Here is a 13,334-nt window from a genome sequence, read left to right as displayed (position 1 = left end):
ACAAATGTTTAACCCAGAATGTTGTGAATGTCATCTCTCCTGCCTTGAGGCCTGGGGTCATGCAGGAATCCCCAAGGACCTTTCTATCCATAGTTCTCAATGACTTAGAAGTCTTGCAGGGAAAGCCCACTGTTTCACAGTCCCTGTTAAAGGCAGGACAGCAGCTCTGTAGCAGTGATCTAACACTCCAGTTCAGAGGTGCTTTCCCTAAAGGTGTTTTTCCTTTGTCCAGGTCCAAGGTGAGCACCTGTCTGTTGGTGACAGACCCCCGGAGCCAATATTCCGTGCGGCTCCCTCACAAACTGCCGGGCATGCACTACAGCGCCGACGAGCAGTGCCAGATCCTTTTCGGCACCAACGCCACCTTCTGTAAAGATATGGAGGTAAGAACTCGTGGGTTGTAGCTGGAAACAAAGTAGGAAGTGGGAATAAAGCTGCCAAGCCCAGGGGAAGAGAAAAGGAGTCTGTACTTCCCTCAGTTTCAGCACTGCTGGTGAAAAATCAAGTGGCCTTGAGCTCCGTGTCGGCAGCTCCTGCTTAGGCCTCACCCTTCTTTCCCCACGCTGCCCTTGGTAATCTCCCAGAGCAGACTCAGAAAAACTGGTATTTGCACTTTGTTCTCTTTTGATATTGTTTTGCTGAAATGCTCTGTAGAGATTGTTTTCCTGGAAGTTCAGCTGAGGTGAAAGTCTCTCCTCACAAGAGTGTTTGGCTACTTCCACAGAGTCAGCTTAGATGGCTGGCTGGGTGTTTCACAGACTTCACCTTCAGACCACTGCAGTGTTCTTAGGAGCTGCCTCTTAACTCTGTGCTGAAAAAATATTGATGTCTGCTTGTTTCATGAGGCCTTGCAGAATTCTGTGCAGAATCCTGTGTGTTTTCTAAGCAACATGATGTTTAATCAGGATTTGAGTGCAGAGTGCCTTGTATCATGGCTGGTTGGCAAAATGGAAAAGTTGATTGTTGCTGTCTAGAAGTAGGTTGTATTTGAGATGAGGCTGTTGGATTCATCCTCTGGAATTTAGACAGCTAAAATTTTTCTGAAGTCTTACATATGATCAGATCTTTTAATTCTGAGCAGATCTTATCCCCTGCTTTAGACAGGGAGCAGGGTAATGCCTGCTTCCAGTGTGGCCTTGGAGATATAAAAAAAAAACCATGAAGCTGTGTTGGGTCACCAGCACCTGCTGGCAGCATCCCCTCCTGTACTGACAGGAAAGAAGCAGACAGGCTTCTTGCTTTTAATAACTGGTCACTTGTATTTTTTTGTTCTCCCTTATTCCCATTTTGAACAAGATTGGGATGTTAAATCAGTGTTAAGAAAAAAAAAATAATCAGAGGTAACTGAGGTTTCTAAGTGCCAAATTACTGAAACTGTTGAACACGTGCAAGTCCTGGGAAAATGCTCTTAGTTTCACATTAGCTGTTTTATTTATTTTGGACTTGGAAACTAGCTAATATAAAACAATAGGAAAAGAATCTGGATAGGTTGTATTTCCCAGCTCCATCAAGAAAATGCAGACCACCAGGACTACTGTACTGGAAGCAAAGTATTAGAATACAGGTCTGTAAAGAAAACCTCAGATCTACCCAGCATGACTCAAGTTGTTCCACTTGTGTGGGTGTCACCCAGCTGGACTGCTCTTGGAAGAGGTTTTTGCTATTTCCCTTGTTGTGATAAAAAACCATTTTGTTTCTGGATATTCCAGTGCCTGATGAGAATGTCAGCCCGCTGGTAGGTGGTCAGCATTTTTCACACAGGAGTTGCATGTCCAGTCTGGAATTGCTTCAGGGACTCATTATTTGCCAGAATAATGTGCCAAAAGGCACCATTCTCAGCAAGCTACAGACAGCAGGTGTTTGTGTCTCCCAAGATTTTTCACCAATCTAATTATTTGGCACTTTATTTGACACAGTGAAAAACGTGCTCTTTTTCTGTCTCTCCTTTCTCCTGAAAAAGAAGCATATTTTGTGAGGACATTAGTGCTTCCTAACGAAAAGGCTGGTAGAACTTCAGCAGATTAAAACCAGTTTGCAGTCCCTTATTTAGAATTATTTCTGTTGCAGATGTACATTAAGAATTAGCATTTACCCTGTGAAGCTCTAGATCAGTTATGTCATATGCTGTTAATTTAAGCAAATATTTACATCCTTTATACTACTCTGAATTGGTGTTTGATGGCAAGAAAAGGAAATTCTTTAGAGGAAATGATCACTTTTGATTTTTAAACCTCTGAAATTTGTGTTCTTTTCACCTTTGTGTTCCTCAGGCCTCATCTGCAGAATACTTGTATCATAAGTCTCAAAGCTGTCTACAAAAATATGAACAAAAAAAAAAAAATTGGCACTAGTCACTGGCATTAGCTGTAGAAATTATTGGCAAATACAGCTGTCTCCTCTTCTAGCCAATGGTAATGTGGTATTTTTAATTCAATAAAGTATTAAAAAAATCCAAATGCAAAAGCAATAAACATTTGACAGTAAATATTTGTTACGAGAAGGAAATAAACTTCAGGAAATGAGCCTGCTCAATCTTTTTATGATTACATGTGTCTGCTGCCTATTTTCTTATATAATAAAAGAGTTACATTACAATATTTCTTCAGAGATAGTTGAGCTACATAATTATATCAGGCAAACCAGAGGCCCTATATCCAAAAATGCCATGCAGTTTGGTTTAGAGCAAACTTCAGAGGTTAGATGATTCCAAAATTTCAACATTTTTGAGAAACTGCAGAAAATTTCTGTGCAGTAAACTCTCTCCTTTAGCAACATCAAAGCCCAATTTTTTGAAGGAATGTAATCTTTGCTTTCACAGAGAGTCAGGTCCCTCAATACTTGGCAGTGGCTGGACCTCCAACAGCAGTCCAACAAGATAGTTAATCCATGAATATTCACCCTTACCTGAATATTTGAAATTGCATCCCCAAAATTCTTCTTCCATTTTGTTTTTAAGGATAACTCAGATGCCTTAGAACAAATCTGTAGCTTTCAGGTTTATAAGTTTGCCAAACCAGCTATCCTGCAGCTATTCAGCTCCAAATTTACAGAACAGAAATTAAAACATATGAGGAAGGATCAGCTTTACATACACCAAACCTCGACATTCCTTTCTCCTTTCCTTCTACATTTTAATATATTGAAAAATGAGTTTATGATAGTCAGATGATCCATAGTCTGTTGTAATCTATGACCTCCAAGATGTATAATTGAGGATCTGTTCCTGTAACATCAATGTTGGGTAAGACTTTCTAGTGCATGTCACCTCTTTAAGGAGCTGTGAATCAGGCTTTTAGCCTGGGTTCCTGTTAGGGCAGGGAACAAGTATCCAAGGCCAGGCTGGACAGAGCTTGGAGCGCTCTGGGATAGTGGAAGGTCCCTGCCCATGGCAGGGGGTTGGGACTGGATGATTTTTAAGGTCCTTTCCAACCCAAACCATTCTGTGGTTCTATGATTTTACATATATTAATGAATCTCTCAAGACCTTTCAGTACATCCCCCTTCATATCCAAGTTACAGAGTTTTGTCTTGGAATATGCAAAAGGATCAAAGTGCTTTCCCATGGTGCTTTTTGTTCATCTTTCCCACTGCAAATGTCAGGCATTGTCTGATCATGCAAGTGCTTATCTTGGATGTATAAGTGTGCCCTGCCATGCCAGGCATGCTGCCTGTCTCCAGATGAGCTTTGGCCCTCCTAAGAGTTTACACAGTGGCCTTCATTTTGAGGGAGACAGGTTGCTTTTAGCAGAAATTAAGTAGATGACTGTGTCATTCTTGAGCTCTGAGCAACATCATGATAATTGCAGGAAAAGCTGGACAGAAATGCACCTCTGGCCCTGCACAGGGCGTTATCAGTGCACCACAAACAGAGATCCTGGGGGCTCTGGCTGCTGAATGCTGACATGGGTCCAGGGCTAGCATGGGAGCAGTTGTGCAAATTACAGGCAATTCAACCTGTCTGACCTCTGTCCTTCAGCTCCACACTGGGCTATGAATCAACTATTGTGAGTTCATTTGACCCCTCCAAGAGAGGAAGCAGAGAGCTCCAACCCCAGCCAGGCTGATGCCTCAAGAGCAGGAGTTAACCCTTGGCTGTCTATGTGTTTATTCCAAGAGGAATAGCGTGGGTGATTTCTGCTGAATCTCTCAGGGAGCAGAGATGGTGGTTTCACCCCCAGAAATGCATCAAAACACATTTGAAACCTTGCATGGAAACATTCTGTGTGTTTAATCTTTATTTTTCAGGTTGGCACGCTTACCAACAGAGGCTTTTGCACTGAAATCATATTTATGGGGGGAAAAAATGTGATTTCTATCTCATGTATCCATTTGGCTCTTCGTTTTATAAGCCTTTTGGCTTATTTATTATTAACACATTTTTGCGGGTTTTTACGTAACTGTTATCATCCAGCTATTTTTTTTTTGAGTCAAAACTGTGCTGAGACTGGAGTGGCACTTGGAAGGAGATTAGCAAAGCTTCAAAGAGATTTGTTTTCTGACAGGGACACTGTCAACTCAGATGTAGCTGGGAATATGAATTCTGACATAGCATTGTTTTTAGAAATACTAAACCAGCTAGAATTGGCTTCACTGTTTCTCTTAGATTCAGGTTGTTTTTTAACAAATGTAGGTATTTTCCAATATCTACAAGCTACAGAACAAGAGGGCAAAGTTGACTGCAAGCCAAAGGAGACAAAGTAGATTTCTTGGCTAATGTGGAAAAGGAGAGGAACCAAAAAACAAAGTAAAGAAGGACCAGGAATTGTAATGATCAAGTGGATTTTATGTAAACCCCTTCAGTTTGCATATTTGATGGTGTGGTGGTGAGTATAATTCAGCAATTGTAGGTCTCTCTATGGTCTTGATCTTGCAAAGAGGCTGCTGGAGTGGCCTTTTGGGCTCTGTGCATGGGAATCAATGGGCCTCTGTTTGCCTTTTCTCTGCAAGGCCATTTGTGAGATGCAGACCATGATAGTGAGCCCTATTATTTAGTGACTTATAGAATATTTACAAGAATGTGGTAATTAGATTGAAAACTGGTTTATCCTGAAAATAATAGGTTACATTGTCATTTTCTGTACAACCAGGGACTTTGTCTGCATAGTAATACTAATAAATCTGGAAGAGGATGGGTTGGGTTTTTCTTGAGGCTTGCAGGATAGAAGCCTGGCAATTCTAAACTAAAATGAGCAGGCTGGGGTTTTTTTGAGAAGTAAAGGTAACAATTAACTGTTAACATTTTATAGTTATTGTTAGAATTCAGACTATTTTCACATTGCCTGTTTCTATGAAGCTGAAGTGTCCTATTTCACTGCATCTGTATGTTGCAAAAATCCATTTTCTCTTTATTTTCAGTGGAAATACTTTTTGTTTAAGAGAAAGAAAGAACGAGAGAGAAGCAGAGTTCCTGCCTGGGCAGCACAGCCCAGTTTACAATTATTGGAATGCTTCAGAAATTTTTGTACGTGTTTCAGTTTGGAAGATGGTCAAAACACATTCTGGTGCAGTGGTTTAAAGAAAAATAACAAGAGAGAAGGGAACCAAATTAAAATTACAAAAATACAACGTAGAAATTTCGAAATACAAACATAATAAACTCTTAACAATAGTGGAGAGAGCCCATTAGGAATTAAACACTTGAGCTTGGCAATTCTTCATTTCTTATTAAGACAAGGGGAGGGAGAAAGAATTAGTGTAGCCTTGTGATGTGGCATCTACAGCTAAAGTCTGAACTTTACAAAGTTAGCCAGAATACAATTGAGTATCAGCCTGAAAGTAGTGTGTAACAAGCTTGAAGGGCATTCAGACTTCTCCCACTGGCCTGCTGGGAACTTCCCACCTGTAAAACACTTCAAGAGAAACTCCATAATTTTCACAATCACTTCTGAACGGTGTGTGTGCATATCTATATTTATTTTGCTGTCCCTTGCTTCTCTTTTCACATGGCCAAGAAACACAATCCGTTATTTCATTCTTTTAATTTTCCTGTTTTTCTTTTTTAATGAACAACTCTGCCTGTTGTTCAAAAAAAGTCAATATTTTTCATATCAGGTGTTAAGGCCTGAGGAGTTCACAGGGAGCTGTTGAGTGAACATTACTCTTAAGAACAGCTCTTTTAAACATTGTTAATAAGTCACAGTACAAAATTCTAATAATTTAATTCAAAGACTCAGTTCCAGTGTTTTGTTCCACATGTCTCTACTTCCAGGTTTGACCATATAAAGACATTTCCACGATTCTTCCAGCTGATATGACATGTACATGTGTTCTCTCATTTAAGATACTGAAACCTGGGCTCAGCAAAGCTGAAGAGCTCACACCAGTATGAGTTGTGTGTTGGCACAAAAGTGCATAAAACTTGTCCTTTTCTTCTTGGATTTTTCCATATCTGTGGATCCCTGGAGCAGGTGACATGAGTGCACTAAAGGCACTGGAAAGATTTGTATTCAGCTTAATGCTTTGCCATAAAATTAGCTTGTGATCTTACGAATGCTCTCTTTCCAATCTCTTTCTTTTGACAATTCATTTAAGTCCAGGTACATGAAAAAATTAAATAAAACTGGTGCTTTACAAAGAAATATTTCTGTGAAGGTTTTTAGTTTTCCTTGAGAGCACCAGAGACAGCTGAAAGTAGAGATAGTGGTGTCCTGTTTCATTGTTTGTTTCCCAAAGTACAGTTTAAAAGAAACAAAAAGTGTTTCTAATCCTTTGTGCCTTCCTTGCAGTCTGGAAGTCTTCCACTGCTTGTCTGGCACTGTCTTGGAATATCAGCTCTAGACACAGGTCAGCATTTTGGCCACTGAGACATGGATCCGAGTTAAACAATTATCTTGTCTGGGTCAACATGTGCCTCCTTTCCAAAAGTGCCTTCCAGTTTTACAGGATTTGAGTTTGGAACACTTTTCATCTCATTTTCAGCAGCAAGAAGCTCCCTCAAACAACGCTGCTCACCTCCCTTGTGATTGCTGGGGGTTGTTCATGCACCCAAAATTAAAGACAGTGATAGTGTAGAAACTGGGGGCATTGTTTTTGTCACCTTGTGTAAAGAATTGCTGCTCAGAAGCATCCCGTAAGGCTTTGAGAGCATTTGCATTGTGCTTTGAACAGGAAAGTAAGAGTAAATTGTGTGTTTATTGTACCTAATAGGTGTTAATTAGGATCCCATTCATAATCTCATTTTCTTTCCTGGTTAGCAGTGTGCTGAGCCAAAACCTTGGCAAAATACGAGTTGTGATACTTCAGTGAAAGTCAGCCTATTTAGAGGCAAGCCTTTGTGTTATGAGGTCTCTTGCTATTCTCCCTTAAGGGTATTTATTCTTCCTAAGTTGTTATTCATAGTCCCCTCATTTTGACAGAAAAATTGGTTTCATGGTGGTTTAATTCTGCTGCTAGAAAGAAGAGGTTCTTCTTTCCAGTAGGCAGCAGAAACTTAATTCATCTCCAGGAGAAATAAGTGTTTATTTCCTTGAATGCAGACAAGGTGAAGGAGTGAATGTGTAGGGAATGAATAAGCTTCTGCAGAGTTGTTCCATGGTGGGAAGGACATCTTTTTTCATTGGATTCTCTTTATGCTTTTGAACTTTGGATGCTCCCCTTGCAGGTAATAACCTGAGGGTTTGAGTTGGGGGACTGTTGTGAGCCCACAGGAGGTCATGGGGCAGGATCATGCAGATTTTAGCAGCAGTGGTGATGCAATAGCAGCCCCAGAGAGAGCTCCAGTTTTGCTGCCTGTGGGCAAAGAGCTGGCTGGATTAATTTTGCCTTCTCCTCATTTCCAGCTGCAGCACTGAGCTAAGGAACCTAACACAGATCCCTTCGCTGAGCCGCGCCTGAGCTCCACATGCTGCGAGTCCGTGTGGGGATGGAGTCCCAGGGAAGGGAAACACAGTCCTGGAAATGTGTGAAAAGCTGGGAAAGGTGGGAAGGGCCAGGACCAGAGCCAGAGTCTGGCTTTAGCTGGAGCAGGCAGTGACACAGGAGCCTGTGGCTGTGACACTGAGCAGAGAGCTCTGAGCAACTCTGGTTCAGCTCGTCTCCCAGCAGACTTTCAGCAAGACATTTAATCCCTTTCTGTTCCTCATCTTTCCACCTAGAACTGAGTGATAAAACTTCCTTTATCCCCAAGCTCCCAGGAGTCTGTTTGGATGGTGAGATCTTTGAGGGAGAGAAAACACCTGGCACAGTGAGGCCCCTTTGTCAAATAGATGCCATTATAATCCCTGTAATCGGAAGCGCCGCTCACCTGCCGAGCACATCTCTCCCAGCTTAGGAGTTTCCAGATCGTGACCTCTCCCAGGACTGGTTCCTAACAGCTGTGCAGACAAGCATTCCTACCTCCCAGGAGTTTCTCAGAGTCTAAAATTTGCACCTTTATAACAATTTCATTTTATTTCAGTTTCTAAATTTTACTTTGCTGTATAAATTCCTTAAAGGTTCGGTTGAAAAAGCTTTTATTTTTTGCCTTTTTTTTTTTCTTAAGTAATTTTAAATTTTTATTGAAACGCTACTTCTCAAAAGCCATCTCACTTTTTAAAATTTTATTTTGCTCTTGGAAATATTTCAAACTGGGAGCTGATCCAAAGATGACCTTTCCCCACAGACAGTTTCAACAAATCAATATTTTTCCAGTGTGAAGTATCTATCACTGGAAAATCCTCACTGGCACTTTTCTGAACCTGTAGGGAATGCTTTGCAGGCAGGGACCTGCCATCTGAAGGCTGGTTGCTGAATGCAGAATTAGCACTAACACAGTTCTTTTCATGGCTTCTTCTGTATCAATATAAACTCTGAGCTGCCACTCACATACAACAACTTCCTTTCAAGTCCTGCCATTTCTCACTTGGATATTTCCCCACAAAGCTGGCTGTTTAAGCATTAAAAAGTCACTGCGACTGCTTTGCTGTTTAATGGGGAGTTTTGTTTGGGTTCCTATTGTAGCTGAGGAGGATACATGATCTCTTTTGAAAAGAGCTATTAACATGATAAAACATCTTGGGAACATACAATCACAAAGCTGATGGTTTCATCTTTGCTGGGGTATCTGAACACTATTAAATGCAGGGGACTGGGCTAACGAAGGCCTGGGCTTTGTAGTGGTGTGGCACCAGAACACAAGAGCTCAGCATTGTTACCAGACTTTTCTGTAACTGTTTCCTGAAATATGCTTTGCATTTAGGATTCTGAATCAAACACAGGGATGCTAAAAAAATCCAATGTTTTCCATACCTCAAAGATGGGAGATTTCAGAAAGGTTGGTGTTGCTGAGCGAGGTATTTCCTTTGTTTCTCTCCCTACATTTATGTGTGTGTATATATGTATATGTAGGCATAAACACACACATATATATATAGCCACACCACACCCACCTGTATGGGAATATTTACACCCTCTGTATCCCTGCTCTGGGCTGGTTTGCAGGTGCAAGCACGCATACTGGAGGTGATCTCTGCCCATTGCTTCCCCATGCCATGGCTTATACTTGGGCATGTGACCTCACTTTATCACCTTCCACATTCTTGTGAGCTATGGAGGGATTTTGGTTGCCAGCCAAAATTGTACAAAATCTGTTTCATTTTTACGGCTTTGTTTCTACCACCACCCGCTCTGTCTTCCCACTTCTACATCGAAGGGCAGAAATTAACCCTAATTGACGTGCAGTTTATGATCCAGGGACCTGAATAAACACTGGTCTTGCATAATGCACAGATATTTAGCAATGGTGCTCATATGTGTCTAGAACAACTTCTTTAGGGATGTAGTGAATTCCATCACATCTTCAGCCAGGATGTTCCTCTGACAGAAAGCAGAAGCAGAGGGTCTCCTTCTGGGGGTAGAACTTCTGTCTGGGTCATTCAAGAGATCTGGCTGGAGTGTTTCTCCTCATACTCTGCTCTGAAGCTGTGTGGTTATATGCAAGAGAGAGGCTGAAGACTGTGAAAGTGGAAATACTTGTCTGCATCTTTCATTCCCTAAGCTTCCCTTCATTTTACCTATCAGTATTGGCCCCAGCCTCAGTTTGGAAGGAGGTTTTGCTGCCTTCACTTTATTGCCTAGATTGGTGTTCTTCCTGTAATGCTTATGGATGGTTAATTGAAGTACTTTTTTTATTTCAGTCCTCCCCAGAAGGCAGGGGGTTGAGAATCTGGGAGTTATGGGGTGGAACAATGAATTTCTCAGAAAGCTCTGAAATCTCTGCCTTGTCTTCTGCCTCAGTATACCTATCAATAAAACAGTGTCTGATGCTCTAATGGCTAATTAGTGCTTAAGTGCTTTCAGAGCTGTGGGTAAACCACTAATTAGTCACAGTCATTTAGTCAAAATTACTAAAGACTGATATTTTCCCATATGCTCTATTTGTTCAGAGAAAATGTCTTGAAAATTCATTGATTTAGGTTTCCCTGGAGTATTTGCTGTTGCTTGTTTGTTTGTTTTACAATGACTTTCTGCATTGTGGTTAATACAGATGCTGAATTGTGCTGTCTGCTTCCAGTTTTTGTGAATGTTCTTTGGGTTTAAATAGTGCAAAATCCTCTTTCCAGAAAAAAATGTGGAAATGGAGCAGGATGCAGATACTGCTGTGATAACTATTTTGTTTCAGTATGTTCTACATCATCGCTGGGACTGGGATTTATCTCATCTGCACCCTCTCTTGTACAGATCTATTTTATAAAGACATGATCTGTTTTATAGAGACATACCAACATGCCTGTACACAAAACACACATGCACCCACAGTCTCTTACATTACATTTGGGAAGAACCATGAGGCTGATGCATGTTGACTCAACTATTTAATGAGGTGCAATAAATCTTGACAAGACCAGCTGGCACAAGAGTTAGGTTTCTCATCTTTTTACCATTACATTGAAATGTGAACAATAGTGGAAAGAAATGCAACTCTTCTTTGTTGTTCTTTTGGTACTCAGCTATGTAGCACTGTACCGAACTCATCCACTTCCATGGAATGCAAAGCATGGTGGATGCTGTGGAAAATGTTATTGATGCAAAGGCTCCTTTTCCTGGTGCTTTCTCTTAAATTCTGAAAATGTTTTGATCTGGCAGGTCACAATGTTGTGGTCAGCACTGAGATCCCTGCAGTGCACACTGGCTGAGCAGAGCAGCAGCATTGGGGAATGATCCCCAGGATATTCCCAGTCTTTTACCCTGCCTGTCACCAAGTTCCTCTTTTGCTGTACAGCACACCATGACATCCTTTCCTCTTTCTCATTCTACCTTCTCCCCAGGGGCATTGCTGCCTGATTATTGCTACCACCAGCTGCAGTTACTTGAGTATCTTTTTCTAAAAATAGGAGTAATTAAACATCTTGGACATCTAAGCATTTGGCATGGTTCCAAAGCACCCAATGTGGCCTCCCATATAGAATTCCTTTTTAATGGATCAGATTTATTCTTGTGAAAAGAAATCTGTTTAAATAGCACACTTTTTGTTTGGGGTAGGTTTTGTTCCTGTCAGTGGCATCCATCAATCTCTTTCATGTTTCCAGCCTGGCCACTTAATGCCAATCAACCCTTAAAAAATAATTGCTCCCAAACCAACTGGATGCCTCTGAATTCACTTGAGAAAGACTGTCTGAGCTTTGAAGTGTATTCCATAATAATAGCTGGCATCTCCAAAAGTATTAACTGCACCTTCTTGCTTTGTGATTGCAGCATTTGATGTGTGCTGGGCTCTGGTGCCTGGTGGAAGGAGACACATCCTGTAAAACAAAGTTGGACCCCCCTCTGGATGGCACCGAATGTGGTGCAGACAAGGTAATCAGAGTGCTCAGCAGCAGTCACTTTTTGTTTCCCAGCATTGGGAATAATGTTTCCAAGATGTTCTGTATTTGCCATAAACACATAGCTGGTTGAGTTCTGGGTTGTATTTGAGGTAGAAAGTGTACAGAGGATTCAGCCTGACATTTGGGGAGTGGCCAAAGATGGGAAAAGGAAAAGAGGCTTCTTGAAAACCTAAAAGTTTCTACAAGTAGCTTAAAATAATTGAGCTCAAATACAGTGAGGTTCTGTTCTTTTTGAGTTATAATTTGCTGTATTTATTTATATATGTATTTTTTGGAACTTGACTGGTTTGGTAACTCTCAGCCTCCTACTTACTGGTTTTGGACTCTAATTTTTTTTGTCTATGGTACAGTTGGGGAGGTGAGAAAGGGTAAAATTAAAAAGCTGGTGGCTGAAATCAAGGATTGGAACCCTTTCTTTGCTTGCAAATAAAGTTAAACAATGACAAGAAAAACTGGGTCCTGGAAACCACGACAAGGAACTGGAAAAAAAAAAGGTTTTTAGGCCCATCTTTTTCTAACTGGAGGAGTCCTGGGGACTCTTTCGTAAGGTTTCTTAGCAGTGCTCACTGTGTCATATCCTGGACAGGCCAAGTTTGCTGCTTGGTCAGGAGCCAGAACAACCTATTAGAATCAGAGGGGTTTGGGGGTTTAGCCAAGGTAGGTCCAAAATACTTCAGTCATTTTATACAGACTGGGATCAGTGCTGATGAAGGCATTGCTTTGGGGTATAATTTCTTGGACTATGTTTCTGTGAATCGTGGGGCTTTAAGTCTTAGTACTTAGATAATTATCTGCTTTATAAAGTAAGGGGCTCAGTCCTGTGATTGCTTTTTTAATGACAGAACTCCCTTCAGGGGCTTGTTGAGAGTGACACTTGCATTTCTACATTTCACCTCCTCCCTTCCTCCTTCTCCTACTGCCTTCTCACCAAAGCCTTGAATCCCTAGAACTCATAAACGTGGACTTGTTGCAATCCCTCAGACATCCTTTTAAATCCGCCTGTGCAAGGTCAGGGCTTCTTCCCAGGCTGTGCTAACCTGATTGCCTTGCAGTGGTGCCGAGCTGGGGAGTGTGTCAGTAAAACCCCCATCCCTGAGCACGTGGACGGGGACTGGAGCGTGTGGAGCCAGTGGAGCATGTGCAGCCGGACGTGCGGAACTGGGGTGCGCTTCAGGCAGCGGAAATGTGACAACCCCCCGTAAGTCCTCACACCATCCTGGCTCCTTTTGCCGTACTGGCAGCCTTTTCCCTCTTGGGTAACCCTTGCTGCAAGAGTACAGGGGAAAAATGGGCAGCAGAGTTGTGCAGAAGCCCTGAGAAATTTCTCATTCACAAGCTGTGATGACCAGGTCGGAATCGTGGAGTGACTTGAAGTAGGTTCTGTGGAAGTGGCTTAAAGAGTTGTCTTTGGAAGTGTCCCATTACAGTGATTCAAAGGTAGATACAGCTGAACTAGATACAAGTTTGGCAGAAAAACTGGTGCTCTATTTCCCCTCCAGCATCCCCTCCAGTGAATGAGGGGCTGATCTGGAT

The 13,334-nt window shown here is 41.6% G+C and overlaps 1 protein-coding gene across 2 annotated transcripts in view; it reads left to right on the top strand.

The window, feature by feature from the left end:
* Positions 1-13,334, top strand: part of ADAMTS17 (ADAM metallopeptidase with thrombospondin type 1 motif 17) — a 157,051-nt gene that overhangs the window by 78,414 nt on the left and 65,303 nt on the right. For both annotated transcript variants that reach the window (XM_015638750.3, XM_015638749.3), the window contains exons 10-12: positions 233-383; positions 11,671-11,772; positions 12,854-12,999. In XM_015638750.3, coding sequence (XP_015494236.1) covers positions 233-383; positions 11,671-11,772; positions 12,854-12,999 — 399 coding nt within the window. The remainder of the gene's footprint in view (positions 1-232; positions 384-11,670; positions 11,773-12,853; positions 13,000-13,334) is intronic.

This window comes from Parus major, chromosome 10 (genome assembly GCF_001522545.3).
Source record: "Parus major isolate Abel chromosome 10, Parus_major1.1, whole genome shotgun sequence".
Lineage (NCBI taxonomy): Eukaryota > Metazoa > Chordata > Aves > Passeriformes > Paridae > Parus > Parus major.
This window is presented reverse-complemented; position numbering and strand designations above follow the sequence as displayed.